The sequence below is a fragment of the Microtus pennsylvanicus genome, chromosome 8 (genome assembly GCF_037038515.1).
Source record: "Microtus pennsylvanicus isolate mMicPen1 chromosome 8, mMicPen1.hap1, whole genome shotgun sequence".
Classification (NCBI taxonomy): domain Eukaryota; kingdom Metazoa; phylum Chordata; class Mammalia; order Rodentia; family Cricetidae; genus Microtus; species Microtus pennsylvanicus.
This window is the reverse complement of record NC_134586.1, coordinates 96,394,878-96,411,961: the sequence shown is the minus strand read 5'-3', so window position 1 is coordinate 96,411,961 and position 17,084 is coordinate 96,394,878. Positions and strand designations below refer to the sequence as shown.

Here is a 17,084-nt window from a genome sequence, read left to right as displayed (position 1 = left end):
CGGGTTCCTGGCAGCTGAGAATTTTGACAGACGAGGTCACTGAAGGGCAGGCCTGTTTACTGCCTGCTAGCAAAGCCATGGGCTTACCACCTCAGGGTTCCTCCCTGAAACACAAACCCCCAGTGTGCACACCTCATCCAAGCCATGCTGAAGTCCTCCCAAGGGACTCGAAGGGCAGCTGGGACAAACATGCAGAGGTCGTGCCATCTGTGCCATGCCGGGAGTCTGTCTCTGACCCTGGAGCCTTGATGCCACCCATGAAGCCAGAAGAGGCTAACTTGTTAGCTTGAAAAGGAGGTAAAACCAAGATCCACACCATCAGCAGGACAAAAGCTCACTTCCTACACCCCACACTGGAAAGCCAGAGCTGAAGACACTGTCACATGGGACACTGACAGCAGGAGCACCGTGGATACTTACCCACATCTTTCTTCTGCAGCGCTCTCTTCTTCCTGTCAGAAAGCCACTAGGAGAGAACAGATGCTGCGCTTTAAAACACACCGGGATTGTCTTCTGCTCGCAAAACAATAAAAGTTCATTTTAAAAACTGCAAACTTACAGGAAACAATAAAATGGAAAGTGGGGCTATTCTATAATCTTAACTGCATGATAGTATATCTTCTGAATTTTTAAAAATACATTTACATATTCTAAACAAAAAATTTTGGATAGCTGTTTTACAAAGCAAAAAAAAAGAATAAAATTAATCCATCTAAGCTAAGAGAACGCAGAAGCTCTCAATGATGGGTTTCAGTTTCAATGAGGAGTGAGTGCCATCCTGTGTGTGTGTGTGTGTGTGTGTATGCTCCTCTGTGTTGACACATAGTCACACTATGTAGCTCTTTACCCTAGACTAAACCCACAAACTCACACTCTTCCTGTCTCAGCCTCCCACATGCTAGGATTATAAATGTGTCTCTTTGCTAACTAAAATCTATTTCTTACAAAGAATAAGAACAGATATACAACTGGCCTAATAGCCAACCCTGGATAAGAAGTGGTATTTTTTAACTGACATATTCCACATTCACTGAACACAGATTCTGCTCTGCAGGCAGCAGTTGAATGAACAGCAATGATGAAACACTTGTCAACTACAGTGACACTGAGCGGATAGGTCTCGACTGGGGCAATTTTGTTCCCCAGAGGGCTTATGGCAATTCTTGAAGATTCAGTCTGCCATCACATCTGGTAGGTGTAATCCTGGTATCTAGTGGATATGGGCTAGGGAAGCTGGCAAACAGCCTATAAGACAACACTAGCAACAAGTAATTGTCCAACTTAAAATGTCAATAAATTCAAAGTTAAAAGCCCCAAAGAAATGAGAAAAAAATATCCATCATTTCTAAAAGGGCAAAGCCAATGTACTATTCTTTTTTGTTGTTGTTGCTGTTTTTGCTTTTTGTTTTCCAAGACAGAGTTTCTCTGAGCAACAGCCCTAGCTATCCTGGAACCAGTCTGTGGACCGGGCTGACCTCAGACTCACAGAGATCCACCTACCTCTGCCTCCCAAGTGTTGGGATTAAAGGTGTGCACCACCACAGCCCAGTTCAATGTACTATTCTTACTAGATAGGGCAGAATAATCTCTCTACTCATGCAGACTCCTACAATAGAGACATTGTGTACACCAGAATGACACTTTCAAATTTCTGGGGATGGGCCAGAGGTTTTCTTCTCTCTGCAGTAAGGGAGTTGCTACTCTGTGACGATATTGCTCTGACTGTATTTCAGGCAATGATGTTTCTACTAAAGGATGTGAGAGCAGGGCAGTGGTGGCGCACACCTTTAATCCCAGCACTCAGGAGGCAGAGGCAGGCGGATCTCTGGGAGTTCGAGGCCAGCCTGGTCTACAAGAGCTAGTTCCAGGACAGGCTCCAAAGCTACAGAGAAACCCTGTCTCAAAAATAAAACCAAAAAAAAATTTTTTAAAATAAAAAAAATAAAGGATGTGAGAATGGTTTCTAAACAGTCAGCATGCTCTCACAGGAACCTAACACAAGAAAAACAAAAGTGATGTCTTATGGTCACTGTGTATGATAAAACACCATGGCCTTCAGCTACGGTTCACATCACGGTGCATCACGGAAGGAAGTCAGGACAGAAACTCAAACAGGCAGAAACCTAGAGGTAGGAACTGATGCAGAGGCTATAGAGGGGTACTGCTTACTGGCTTGCTTCCCATGGCTTGCTCAGCCTCCTTATAGAATCCGGGACTACCAGCCCAGGGATGACACCATTCACAGTGAGCTGGGACCTCTCCCGTTACTCATTAATTTAAAAAAAAATACTCTATAGCTGGATCTCATGGAGGCATTTTCTCAGCTGAGGTTCCCTCCTTTCAGATAACTCTTGTGTCAAGCTGACGTAAAACCAGCCAGCACACTCAGTTGTCGATAAATTAAAGATATATCACTAGGGCAATGAGAGGGGCAGCGACGGTGACGAGGAGATGAAGACTCACCTCAGGGAGGGACTTGCCGCAGCTGAGGCTGTAAATCTTCACCTCGTTGAGGCTCGAGACCTGCATGGCGGCGCGGAGCACCCGGAACCCGGCAAGCAGTCACAGAACACGGGCCCCTCGGTACTCCAGCATCCGAATCCCAGGCGCACCGGTGCAGCGTGTGGGAACTGGCGCGGGGTGATGACGCACTTCCGGGCGCAGGAAGTGCGCGCTCATTCGGACTCCGGCAGAGGGCTGAGGTGCTGAAGGAGAACGGAAGAGGTCTGCAGAAACTTACAGTGGCTCTGAGAGCTGAAAAAAGTAAAATGAAAAGGGAAATTGTAAGAGAAAGCGTGAGGTGAGGAAGTAAGCTTGAACCTGCTAACGTATGAGACAAATACGTGGCAATAATAACAGCGCTTACCGTTTATAGAGAGTTCGTAGGTTGCTCCTTCAGTACGGGCTGCCTCTGTGGTCCAGATCTGAGGACTTGGAACGGCTTTAATTCCGAAGAGGCTGACTGCTGGCGAGAACCCTCTCCAGGCTTCCTCCGTGTCCTCTTCCCTCTAAACGTTTACGTTATGAAAAGTGGAATCTGGGAAAGAGAAAGGTTAAGTAATGCTTTCTCCAAAGCCCTGTGAAACGACACCAAATCCTCCTGGCTCCCCCTGAGAACCTTTGCTGCTCCCCGAGGTCCCTCAGGTCCACATCGGCGAAGGGTGGGTTGCTTTCATCTTTGTCTTTAGGCCCATTGGCTTTGAGAGGGCTTATACAGTCTCGTCTGCTTTTTCTTTCTGGGCAAAGCGGACCTGCCGCAGGACTTTCCTGTGTTGTATATAAATACTGTTAACAACAGATTTTGGGTGTTTTTTTTCCCCCCTGACGGCCCATTTTTACGAGCAAAATACACAGTTATTTAAAACACCCACCCCCCCAAGGTCGAGAATATTGAGACCAAAAGTAATGCGATGTTTTCTTTTTAAACTTGGCTGTTTTCTTCAGACCCCGTAGTTTCTGTGAGACGGTGGTCCCTTTGAAGTTAATGAAACACATTTATTTTAAATTGTGTGTGTATGTATGTGTGCCTACCCAAAGGTATTGGGTCCCATGGAGCTGAAGTTACAGGTGGTTGTGAGGGTGCTGGGAACCAAAAGTTGGGTCCTCTGGGAGAGCAGTAGATGCTCTTAACTTCTGAGCATTTCTCCAACTCCAAAAACTGTCATTTTAAAATAACCTAAAAATCTTGATTTATCCTGGGAATGGCTCTCCTTTAATGTATTTGACGCTGTTTCCTTTTTCCCACCTGTTTGTTACTTTAGACCGCTGTAAAGTAATACATAAATATTAACTAATGTCTCCGACCCTCTCTGTATCACCCAGTTTCGACAGTTCACTAGGGACCTTACCATCCTTGAATTATTGGATATTTGGAAGCAAACCTCTGGTAATTAGTATCAAGGATTGTAGTTCTCTGGCCGTCTCCCTCATCTGCTCTCTGTGGCCCTTGCTTGAGCCAGTGTTGGTTACAGGACCCTTTCAGTAAATACTTGGTGACCAAATGAAAAAGTTGGTCACTCCGGCTGCTGTAACAAAACCCCTCGGGCTGGGTGGCTTATAAACAACAGAAATTTCTCACGATTTGGAAGGGAAGTAAGTCCAAGACCAAGATACCCTCAGGCTCTGGAGGGAGCTGACTTCCTTCACCTCCTGAGTAAGGCACATGGTAGACAGGACAGGGAGCTTCCCCAAAGCTACTTTATAAGAACACCTTCAACTCTGTCAGCCCCCACTATGTTTGAATATGAACTATCACACTCCCTAAAATGTTCATGTTTTGAATCCTCTGATTCCCAGCTGATGGCAAATTGAGAGGTGACTGAATCATCACTGTTCCACCTCGATCAATAGATGGCTGGATAGGCTCCTAAGACTTGGGGCCCTTGCACCAAGCCAGGTGAACCTAAGATTGACCCCCAGGACCCATGTGGTGAAGGAGAGAGATGATTCCTGCAAGTTGTTCTCTGGCCTCCAGACACAACGTTCACCCACACAAAATAAATTCAAAGATTTTTATAAGATTATTTTTTCAATTTTAAGATAGGGCCTGCTTGGGAGAAGTTGGTCACTGGGGGCATACTTTTGGGGGCTCTCGCTTCCTCCTCTTCATCTTTCTCTACTTTCTTTTTCTCTGTTTTTCTGTCTCTTCCTGACACCTTGAGGCACACATCCTCCGTCTACATATTCCTGCTATCGTGGTGGTTAGCCTCACCACCGTCCTGAAGCCCATGGAGCTGCCAGCTGTGGACTGACACCACTGGAGAGATGAACCAGTATAAACCTGTGCGCTTTTCAAGATGCTTTCCTAGGAGTTTTGTCGCACTGCAGAAAGCCTGCTGGAAACACTTCAGGACTCCTACCCCTAATGCCATCATCTTGAGAGGTATAATTTCAGCACAAGAACTTGAGGGAAGAGACAAACAGGACATAGCACTCCTTGCTGGGAATTTAGTTCAGTGGTAGAGTGCTTGCCTGCAAGCTCAAAGCTATGGGTGTGATCCCCGACACACGCACATAAAAAGAAGAGAAAAAAGTCATCCTAACCCAGAGTCCTTCAATGTTGTATACACGTCAAGCCTTTGTTGTTAATTCCACACACCTCCATGAAGATGATTTCCTACTTCAGACACATCCACTGTCTCTCCAACAAGAACAGCACATCCGAGAATCAGTAGCTATACACAGGAGAACACAGCTTTGCTTGAGTGTGGGCAAAGTCTCTGCACACTCACCAAGTCTGCTCTACTTCACTCCTTGTCCTTCTGCTGAGGCAGTAGCTGCATTCAGAGCATAACTGTGCCAGTGCTTGCGGCATCTTATCTAACAAGGTGCTCAGTCCCCAGGTAGCAGTGAACTCAGACAGGAGGCTGTGTTACATGTCTCCTCCTGAGGCTAAGAGCACAGACTTCTGAGCTAGAACGCTTGCACTTCACCGCTGGCTCTACCATGTGCTGCTGAATAACGAGAGTTAACCCCCTGCCTTTGGTTCCTCCTTTGAAAAAAATAAGGCTTGTAACAGTGTCTGCTGCAGCTCCTGTTGTGAAAATTAATGTGTATGTTATGATGAATCACTGGTTCCAGAGTGTCTGTCTTTCAGACCAGGCTGGCCTTGAACTTACAGATGTCCACCACTTTCTGCCTCCTGAATACTGGGATTAAAAGCATGTGCCACCACCCAGGCTTGAGCTTTTCAGTTGTAGAATCCTCTAAGAGCCAGGGAAATAGCTCAGAGGGTAAAGGTGCTCGCTGCTAAACTTAACAACCAAAGTTTGATCCCCAGGTGGAAGGAGCAACCTGATTCAAGCAAATCGGTCTCTGATCCCCCACGAATCTGTCTCCCCGCTCCTTTTTCTGAAAAGTTTTTTGGTTTTTTTTGTTGTTGTTTGGTTGGTTTTTTGAGACAGGGTTTCTCTGTAGCTTTGGAGCCTGTCCAGGAACTACATCTGTGGACCAGGCTAGCCTTGAGCTCACAGAGATCTGCCTGTCTCTCAAGTGCTGGGATTAAAGGCGTGCGTCACCACCACCTGACTTGTCATGTTTTTGAAAACAATCCTTTGACTAAAGGTGGTTGGATATTCACTGAAAACAAGTACAAGCTAATTAGTTACATTTGTGGACTATAGTCTGACTACTGCATTGCTGTACATGGTGCTTTTCCCAACCCCCATCTTTATGATGGAATTGAGTTCATACTCTCAAAACTTGCAGAGCTTGGGAGAACAAACTCACATTATCAGGGGAGCCCCCACGTGTGCATTTGCAAACACCCAGCAGAAATCAAGGGAGGCTGAGACAGCTAGAGTTTCCCACTGAACTCACTGTGGGTGTGCTCTGGGCCTTTTTCCCACTGCAGATGAGATAAACAGCAGGAACATCTGTTGGAAATACTTTACCTTCTAGCTGTTCCCAGCCATACAAATTCTTTAAAAGTATTTTATTTTTAAATATTTCTTTTTTGCTGTGGTTGTGACTGTGTAGCTATGTGCATGTGAATGCCCGTGAAGGCTCGAGGTGTTGGGTCTTGCAGGACTGGAGCTACATGCAGTTGTAAGCTGCCTGACATGGGTGGTAGGAATCAATCCCAGGGCCTCTGCAAGAGCAATTTTTGCCCTTAATCACCGAGCCCTCTCCAACCTGATGCAATATTTTTAATTCTCTTAGGTGTTTATGTTTTTCTCTTCTTCCCTCTTACAGAGTCAGGCGACCAGCCTGACCCAGAACAGGGAGTTTTGGTGGAGACAAGGAAGGGCCTCGTTGCTCTCAGAGTCAACATTCAACAAGTGTAAACAGGTTGGCAGTTTATCGGTGTAATGTGAATAACCCTGGTGCGCTGTCACTTTTTAACGCTGGTGGTCAGATCTGAGTGAATGGACCATGGTGCTGTGAATGCTTAACTTAACAAGCCTAATCCTAGTGAACAGGTCATGACAAAAGACATGGAACACAATTCATTTCCTGGATGATCTGGTCAGGCAAAGATGGTAACAGGGGTCTACATGTGGGTTACCACTTCTCCCATCACTGCTGCTGTAGAGAGCAATGGTAGCAGTGACCATTAAAAGGCATGTTTAAGAAAATGAATAAAGGTGTCTCAAGACTGGGGGCTGGAGAGACGACACTGCAGTTAAGAGCACTGGCGGCACACTCATGAAGCCCGGTACCCGCACACCAAACCAGGCATCTGGCAAACACCTGTGATCTGACTCCAGGGACGCCAATGTCTTCTGATCACTGTGTGCTCAAAGGCCTGTCCACCTGTACAAGCACATGCACATACATTCACACAGATCCATACATATAATAAATAAAAAGAGAAAAAAAGATGTATCACGACTGGAAGAAAATATTTACAAAATGCATGTCTAACAACGGACTAGTATTTAAGCCTTGTGAAGAGGCCCTAACTGGGCATTGTAGTATATTCCTGTGATCCTAGCCCTGGGAAGGCTAAGGCAGGAAGATACTGAGTCCATGGCTAACGTAGGTCACCAGGGAAGAAGGCTGGAGAGATTCAGTGGTAAGGAGTGCTTGCTCTTGCTGTTTTTCTGTTCCCAGCAACTACAGATGACAGTTCACAACTGAAACCCCAGCTCCAGGGGATCTGACATCCTCTTCTGGCCTCCAAGGGCAACTGATCTCAGGCACACATTTCCCACACACAGACACACGTGTACAAAAATTAAAAATAAAATTAAACTGGACATGGTGATGATTTAATCTCAGCACTTAGGAGGCAGAGGCAGACAGATCTCTGAGTTCAAGGCCAGCCTAGTCTACCAAGTGAGTTCCAGGATAGTCAAGTATACAGAGAGAAACCCTGTTGGGGACTGTAAATAAATAAAATTTAAATGAAAAAAAAAAAGAAAAGCCGGCTTTGATGACACAGACCTGTAACCCTAACTACTTAGGAGACTGGAACAGGAGAATTACAAGTTTGAGGCCAATCTGATATATATCTCAAGTTCAAGGCCATTCTAGGTAACATTGGGAGATACTGCCTCAATATTGAAAAAAAATTTAAATAGATGTTATTGGTGGCATAATACTTGTCTAGTATATAAGATCTTGGGCTCAGTCTCCAGGATTGTAAATAAAAAAATAGAACTTATAAAATCAAAACAAACAGAACTTTTGGTACTCAATAAAGATAAAATAACCTAATAAAGTAACATCAATATATTTATGGCCAATAAAAACAGGCAAATGTCTTCTACATGAGTAATCATTGGAAAAGTAAGAAGTAAACCCACAATAACTTGTACGTAAATATCTGATTGGCTAAAATAAAAAAAAAATGGGTCAGTGAGGGCTCAGTGAGTAAAGGTACTTGCTGTCAAGACTGACAACCTGAGTTCAATCCCTAGAACTGCCTTCTGCACTAAATAAACTAAACCTCTCTAAAATTGTGAACCTTCTTCTTTCCTTTTAAATTTTTCTTATGTGTCTGATAACCAATGAACTGCATCCCTTAATTTTGCTCTTTGATGTTGATCATGCATCTGTTCACCGACTCTCCCTTCAAGAAGTCAGTCCCAAGACCAGGGCCTGTGTTGCCAATAACTGTTCCCACAGTCTCAGAGCTGACCCAAAGCAAGTGTGCACTGTGTATTTGCTGAATGCATGAATAGCCAAGTAGCCGAAGGAAAGGGACAGCTAGGGAAAGGTCCTATGCCAAGAGTGGAGCCAGTTGGCCCAGCAGTGTGGCTTTTTCTGGCTTGGCTGTGATGCAGGAGGAGAGCACTAAATAAGAGGCCCTTACTGGACCAAGGTGGGGTTACTGGCAGAAGAGTGGATGCATGGGATCTGTGCTGAAGAGACAGTGGCTGAAGGGTGCCTGGAATCCATGTACTCAGGGTGGTCGGGTGAGCTAGGGCCCAGGCCTGGCTGTAAGGGACAAGCAGGAGGTGACAGAATGCAGAGGTGTGTGTGCAGAGTAAGGGGAGGCGCAGAGGCAGGCAAGCCAGAGGTAGGGGGAGGAGCAGCAGGTTGTGACGAGAGAGTGGGATACTGGAATTCAAGATTTCAGAGGTGGGGCAGTTTCAGCTGATGACGAGGCACAGGGTGTGACCACAGGAGTGGGCAGCTGAAAGGACAGGAGGAAAAGGTCCTTGGAGAAGGCAGCTTAGATGCAGGGGGCCAGGTGTTGTCCGTGGGAGCACTCCGCCTCCCCTTCTTAGGTCAGTGTCAGATAGTTGAGTCTATACTGAGCAGGGCGAGGGCGAGTGACTGGATGAAAACATTTCATTCATTAACCAATCTTTCATTCAGAAAACATGTATTGTTTATTAACTTCAGCCCCCAGTGAACCAGGCAGCCTTGTGACTATTCTGTGTAAGTTCCCTGAGCACCTGTCTTCTTAGACACACGTTGTGGCTTTCATCCCTTCCTAGCGGGAACGGGGGGGGGGGGGGGGGGGAGTAGGGACTTCTGTTCAGGCATGGATGAAATCATTGGTAGTCTGGTTAAGAGGTGAGAAGGGGCCAGAATGTGCTGTCTCTACAGTTCCCTACTGGGCCTCAGGCAAGGGCCTCACCAGGAAGCAGAGGCAGGTGAAAGACAGAGTGGAGTTGGCCTACTTTGGAGGTTGGTCCATGGAGCCCTGGTCTTGGTACTGCACCCTAGGAAGAAGGAGGGTGAGGAAGCAGAGTGGGGGAAAGACAGGGATAACTGGAAAACAGGCAACCAGACAGGCCTAGTGAACAAAACATCCCCAAACGCCCTCCATACCTTTGCAGATAAAGACACAGGTCAGGCCCAGCCTGATCGCAAACACCTTTTACTCCTCAGGAGAACTTGCTCTGTCTTATTGAGGTCACAGAAGTCTGTTTTGTCTGTTGGTGTACTCCTGACAGCCACCGACCCACACCCAGCAGAGAAGAAGACAGCTGTTGCTGTTCTGTGGCCCTCCCTCCATCCATCCATCCATCCCCTTGAACTTGTAATCAAACCTAGAACTTCATGCGTGCTAGGTAAGAGCATTCTGCCTCCGAGCTATATCTCTAGCTCTCTATATCTCACAAAAAAAACCCCTCAAGGTATTTGTTTCCTTTGTTTTGTTTTGTGGGACTTTTGTTTGTTTTTGAAACAAAATTTTCCTTTGTACCTCTGGCTGGTCTTGAACTCTACACAATTCTCCTACCTCAGCCTCCTATGTGGGTTTGTTTCTAACATCTCCATCCAAAATTCCCTATTATCACAGTTCCCTTCTTGCAGCAGGCTCCTCCTGAAGAATGATGGTGTGCTAAAGGCAGAGATGTTGTGGGCACCCATCCATGTACCAGGGTGCCACTCTGCTAAATGAATTAACAGAGACAAGATGATTGCGGGTGATTCCAGCCATTCTGAAAGGGTCTAAGGAAATAGTGAGAGAGCTGGGGAGACGGCTCTGCCCAGAAAGTGCTTGCTCTGCAGCCCATGGCTGTAATCCCAGCACTGGGAAGGCAGAGACAGGAGGATTCTGGGGCCTCAGAGCCAGTCAGTCAGTCTAGCTGCCTTGGCCAGCTCCAGATTTCAAGAGACTACCTCAAGGGTAATCGAGGAGGGCACCTGACATTGACCTCTGCTCTCCACACAAATGGGTCCACACACGGATGCCACATAGGAACACAGACATTTGCAAGAAGTGTCATATTCAGCACCTTAAGGAGCTGCCTAAGTTGTTCTCCCAAGGTGCTGGGGTAAGGAGGTGTGGCCTCCCCATCAGTGGAATAGAAGGACAAGGATGACAGGACCTGCCACTTCCTCCCCACCCATGGTTCTTGGCCTCTGTCCTTAGATTCCCTCCCATTGGACCTTGGCCAAGTGGATGTCTCCTATCAGGCCAGGTGGAGCAACCTACAGTTTTGTGACTTTCTGGAGAGCCTGCCCTATGTGGGATACTGTGCCAACACACCAGGGCACAGGTACAATTCAGAAACAGGACTAGGAGGAGCTGTGGCCATCAGAGCTGACTGCAGGGAGGGAACTGGAAACTGCCTGGGCTTCATTCTATTTCAGCCACCTTCATGATGTCCAGCTGCTCTCTAGAAATGCTAGCCACACAGTGTTGTGACCCACAGGGTTAAGTATTTGGAGAATCTGACATTCTTGACCTCTGTGGTTATTAATCGAAGTGTATTTCCAGAATCTTTCTTTCATTAATGTTTGTCAATGTCTCAGGGTTTCTGTTGCTGTGATGAAACGCCATGACCAAAAGCAAGTTGGGGAGGAAAGGGTTTATTTGGCTTAACTTCCACATCCTTGAAGGAAGTAAGGACGAGAACTCAAGCAGGACAGGAACCTGGAGGAAGGAGCTGATGCAGAGACCATGGAGGGGAGCTGCTTACTGACTTGCTCCTCGTGTCTTGCTCAGCCTGCTTTCTTATAGAATCCAGGACCACCAGCCCAGGGATGGCACCACCCACAATGGGCTGGGTCCTTTCCCATTGATCACTAATTGAGAAAAATGCCCTATAGCCAGATCTTACAGAGGCATTTTCTCAATTGAGGTTCCCTCCTTTCAAATAATTCTATCTTGTGTCAAGTTGACATAAAATCAGCCAGCACAATCAGCCATTAGTAAATCAAGGACATATCATTAGGGCAATGAGTAATACTTATTTGTTAAGTGATTCATTATATATTTATTAAATATTACAAAGTTCAGCAAAATATGGACAAGAATTTATCCATTAAGCAAGCACATACCACTTACCAGGTTTGTGTCATGGATGGTAGTGACCTAACTAGGTAAGACAGAGATCAGTGGCCCCATGGTTCCCACTGCACTCCCTGACTACCTTGTTTACTTGAGGTGGGGGTCTCTCACTGAAGCTGGAGCTATTAGCAAGCCCTGAACACCCCAGCACTGGGGTTACAGATGTGCAGCCACACCTGGTTTTCTAATGGGTACTGGAGATTGGAGCTCAAGTTTTCATGTTTATACAGTCACTAAGCCTTGTCTTCAGTCTCCAACAAAAATTTCTGAATAAAGTTCTTTTTCTTTCCTTTTGTGAATTTTGTGGTTATATTAAAACCATGTCTTAATTCAGAGTCATAGATATTTATTTGTATTTATATACCTATTGTAAGAGTTTTATTATTATACTCTAACAATTCAGTTTGTGATCACAGTGAAAGAGGCTGGGGAAGGTCTACTGTGACTTAGTTTTTCTCAAAGATTTGATCAACAAAGTTCTCTAATGAGGGTGGTGTAAAGTTTTTTTTTTCCGCCTCCTCCCCGCCTCCAATTTCCCTCCCCCTCCCCCCACTCCTCTCCTCCTCCCTCTCCAGTCCGAAGAGCAGTCGGGGTTCCCTGCCCCGTGGGAAGTCCAAGATCCTCCCCCCTCCATCCAGGTCTAGGAAGGTGAGCATCCAAACAGGCTAGGCTCCCACAAAGCCAGTACATGCAGTAGGATCAAAACCCAGTGCCATTGTCCTTGGCTTCTCATCAGCCGGTGTAAAGTTTTTTCAGCCTGATAAGCCTTTCCGCCAACACAATAATTCAAATCAGACCAAATCAAATTGAATTATAAGAAGTCCAGGTTTAATGGATGCCAGCACTCCCAGGAGGACCTCTGAGACGGGGAAGGAGAACCAGAGAGACCATGTGTTCATTCTCTGGGGGCAGTTTAAATAGCCTGTGGGAGTGGTCTTGACCCTCTCCGGGGAGGGGTCACCATTTGGTGGGCTTTCTCTGAGGTGGAGTTTGGACTGAAGCAACTCCCAGGGAGAGGGGGCTTAAAATGGAACTTTCCACTCAAACATTCCAAAATGAATGTCAGGGGCTGGGATGACACTTCCAACCAAACATTCCAGACTTTTTTGGAAAAGGATGTTAGGGACTGAGGTAATGCTTCCAACCAAACATTCCAGACTCCTTGGATAAAGGGGGTGCAGACTCAAGTCTGGCTACTTCCTGCAGGCATGGGGTGACATGGGAGAGGAGAGTTGGTGGGCTCACACTTAGCGAGAGGTGTGGCTGGAGAGACATCTGGTTGACTATCATCCTGGAGACTTCAGGCATCTGTTCCTTGAGGGAGATGAGAAAGAAGGTTGGTAGGAGAAAAAAATATTGTTATTTTTGGTCCTATGAATGGGGCTAGCCATCGAAAAGATCATTAATTGTCAGAAAGAATGGGACAGAAAAATGCCCTGGTTCTACAGGTGAGGCACGGGTAAATAAGTGAGACATGAGAGCAGATATGCCCTTTAAAACCATTTTTTTTTTGGTTGGTATCCTTTTGAGCCAGGAGAGTTGGTACCAACGATGAAGTTCCAGGAGCTAGTGCCGGTGTTGGCATTGTCTGAAGGGCCCTTTATAAGTTGGTCTTGGCCCAGGCAGCAGGAGTGACCTGTAAAATGTGCTTGAAAATGGGTGAGGTTAAAATAGACTCTGGAGACTTAGTTTTTACCAGACCAGATTTCTTTTTTCTTTTTCTTTTTCTTTTTTTTTTTTTTTTGGTTTTTTGAGACAGGGTTTCTCTGTAGCTTTGGAGCCTGTCCTGGAACTTGCTCTGTAGACCAGACTGGTCTCAAACTCACAGAGATCTGCCTGCCTCTGCCTCCCGAGTGCTGGGATTAAAGGCGTGCGCCACCACCGCCCGGCCCAGACCAGATTTCTTGATAAAGCAATAGAACTTTTCAGGAACCTGCAGGTATCTGTAAGACAACTGTAACAGGAATATTTTAGAAGATAGTTAAAGGGAATTGGGAACTCTGGATCTTTTAAAATACATTTGAAACCTGTTAATTCTGGACTTTGAAGCCTGTGAAAGAGGCACACCTGTCTGTATTTTTAGCAGGAAAGTTAACAAATGAAGTAATGATTTACCAATACCTTACGTCATCAAATGCCATTCGATCTAAGAGGGATAAATGAGCAGAAATGAGACAGCGTTTTTAGCTACACAGGCCATCCCAAGTCTCTCTATAGTCTTTGGAGAACACCAGCCTTACAAGCAGTGCTTGCCATTAGCTGCTGAGTCCAAGAAACCCAAAGATTTTCCTGTGGGGGGAAGGATTTAGTCTACCTGTCTTGGTAGGATGAGACGATTGACCCCCCAGTGTAGTGTCCAGGAAGCTGATGAGGTGGAAGGCCACTTTTTGCTATGTGAATGACTTTACCATACCCAAAGACCAGCCTCCAAGTGGAAGGTCTTTTATAGCCATGTATCTTCTTGGAGGAGCTATAGGATGCTGCAGGAGCTGGCATGTCTCTGTGTTCTCTGTGTTAGAAGCTCTTTGGTTAAATGCTCTCAGATCTGTAGAGGCACTTGAGAATTGGGTACCATTACCTGTTAGTTATATTTAAAGTTGACATATGCCAGGCGGTGGTGGCGCACGCCTTTAATCCCAGCACTCGGGAGGCAGAGGCAGGCGGATCTCTGTGAGTTCGAGACCAGCCTGGTCTACAAGAGCTAGTTCCAGGACAGGCTCCAAAGCCACAGAGAAACCCTGTCTCGAAAAACCAAAAAAAAAAAAAAAAACCAAAAAAAAACCCACCAAACAAACAAAAAAATAAATAAAGTTGACATATATGTTAAATTTAGACATGTATTTTACCCATTTAGTTATAGTTTACCAATGCTAATAAATGTAAGAAGATTAAAAGGAATATTTTAATAAGTTAAAGAATTTTGGAGGTGGAATGTCTCCTTGGTAGGTCCAAAATGGATTTATTGTAGAGCGTCCCAGTATGACCAGATTAATGCCAGAAATGGAGACAAACAATAAACAGCTAGAGTGAGGAGGGGGAGCATGGAAGGGGAGTGGGAGTGGGAGCACAGCATCCAGAAACCATGGGCATATGGGGCCTTGTTTGTTTTATGTTAAGGTATTAGATAGTCCCAATTTAAAAGGGTTTTTATAAAAGGCAACCCAAAGGCATTTGGAGATCAGGCCTTGATTGCAAGTGCCCATTTTTACAAGTCTATGCCAAGTCTCAGGTCTCAAAGCCTACCACAGTGTGTAGAGGGGTGTGAGAATTTTGTGGAAGGACATCTCTGTCCACCTGAACCCCATGACGGTGGAGAGGACTGCCAGCAGGTTGGGAATCTGGCACGGACAGGGCTTCAACAGACTGCCTGACAAATGAATGGGCCCAGGGGCCTAGGGGCATGTACTTGAAAAAGGAGAACTCACCCAGACAAAGCCAAATCTTAGCCTGGTGGAGAGCGTGGGCCAGAAGAGCGTTTTTCCAACATGTAGCCCTGGGCCAGTGGGAAAAACAGACCATCTTGGTGCAACCTCCAGATATAAGTCTCTCCACTGATGCAGTAATCCATCAGACCAAATCAAACCAAATTAGAAAAAGCCCAGGTTTAAGGGATGCCAGCACTCCCGGGAAAACACAGAGGGAAAGAACCAGAGAGACCACGTACTTGTTTTCTGGGGGGGCAGTTTAAATAGCCTGTGGGAGTGGTCTTGACCCTCCCTGGGGAGGGGTCACCATTTGGTGGGCTTTCTCTGAGGTGGAATTTAGACTAAAGCAGCTCCCAGGGGAGGGGGCTTGAAATGGAACTTTCCACTCAAACATTCCAAAATGAATGTCAGGGCCTAGGTGACTCTTCCAACCAAACAGGTGGAGATGAAGAAGAGGCACAGTGTACATGAAGAGTGGAGGTGAGTATGGGAGGGTGAGAATAAGTAAGGAGAAATTCTGTGTAACTTATTTATGAGCTATATCAAAGACTGGACATAATTCCAAATCAAAACCTTAAAGGAGATGAGTGAATACAGAGTTATGGTCCCCAAGCCACAGGCAGCTGTCCTGATAGTGTAAGACAAGCAGATATGCGTATTTCCCCAAGACTGCCTATTTGCCAAGCCATGAAACAAAGCAAATTAGGGTAACATGCTTGGGAAGACCTACAAAGGAAGGGTGAACTTGGGTCCTACTTGGTCTGGGATGGTTAGTGATCCTGTGGTGGCCTCAAGGTGAAGAGGGAGGCCAACAGTGGGTAAGGGTGCTTAACTCTGCACACATGAGGACTTGAACTTGAATCCCCAGCACCCATGTGGGAAACCAAGCAAGGCTATGCATACTGGTAACCCTGGGGGAATGGAAATAGGCAGATCTCAAGAACTCCCTGGCCAGCCAGTCTCACCGACACAGTGACCTTTTGGTTCAGTAAGAGACCATATCAAGGCCACAATCTGGAGAATGGCAGAGAAAGACGGCCAATGTCCTGTTCCGCTTTCTGCATGAATATGTAACACTCACAGGTACTACATACATGCATCATGCACGCACAGCACCCAGAGAAGAGAAAAGAAAGACAAAGCTGTGGGTTGGAGAGTGGGGAACAGGATAGAAATCGTGCGAGCCCACAAGTACTGTACAGTAAATGTACAGCTGACGATCTAGGAGACAAACCCACGGGAATGTGTACTCCCTGTGGAGAACCCGACTTGCAGAGCTTCAGGAACACTGTCAGTTCTGTAGAAATCTTGTGAAATCATGGCATTTCTCCCTTCCGTAGTGGGATTCGTTCCCGAATACCCTAGCAGTGTATAAATCATTCTGTAAACTTGACGTTTCCTGTAAGTCAACTGCATACCTTTTCGCACACCGTGGAGCCCTGGTATGAAAGCATTCACTTACCCAAACCTTTGTTCTCATAGTCAAATCTACATAAAGCCAGTCTTCTGCAATTATCTTTATTGACAGGACTCATTGACAAGAAAGGAGCCCTAAGCAGGAAGCACTGAGCAGAGAGACAGTATGTCTGGCTGGCCCTGAATTCTCTAGCAGCAGACTCAGGAAGGTGTACTCTACTGGCCTTTTGCTCTAACCTAACAAGCTATTAAATATTCTGAATTTACCTTTAACCTTGGTTTCACTTAACATAGAGCATAGTCCAGGAAATTAACTGTTTATGCCTTTACCCCTAGAGATACAGGACAAAGGCTTGAGTCACTAAACCAGCCCCAGAAAAAGAAATTCCTTCTCAACTGGGTGCTGGCAGACACCCTGCTAGAGCTGGAAGCAAAGTCTCCAAAGAGATTCCTTTTAAGTCAGCCAGCTAGACGCTAATGCAAATCAAGCACCTTCTTTCTTTCCTTCTTTCCCAACTGAGTTATTACGGTTACCAAGGCTGTGTTCC

At 46.0% G+C, this 17,084-nt stretch overlaps 1 protein-coding gene and 1 long non-coding RNA gene across 2 annotated transcripts in view; one reads left to right on the top strand and one right to left on the bottom strand.

Moving 5' to 3' along the window:
• Positions 1–2,653, bottom strand: part of Nol10 (nucleolar protein 10) — an 84,458-nt gene extending 81,805 nt beyond the window's left edge. Inside the window, exons 1-2 of the mRNA XM_075984057.1 lie at positions 2,464–2,653; positions 421–466 (exon numbers count right to left, since the gene is read on the bottom strand). Coding sequence (XP_075840172.1) covers positions 421–466; positions 2,464–2,529 — 112 coding nt within the window. The 5' untranslated portion in view covers positions 2,530–2,653. The remainder of the gene's footprint in view (positions 1–420; positions 467–2,463) is intronic.
• Positions 2,654–2,711: 58 nt separating this feature from the next.
• On the top strand, positions 2,712–5,042 carry LOC142856521 (uncharacterized). The gene is made up of 2 exons (XR_012911651.1): positions 2,712–2,800; positions 4,662–5,042. It is a non-coding gene; the product is annotated as an uncharacterized LOC142856521 (long non-coding RNA).
• The last annotated feature ends 12,042 nt before the right edge of the window (positions 5,043–17,084 follow it).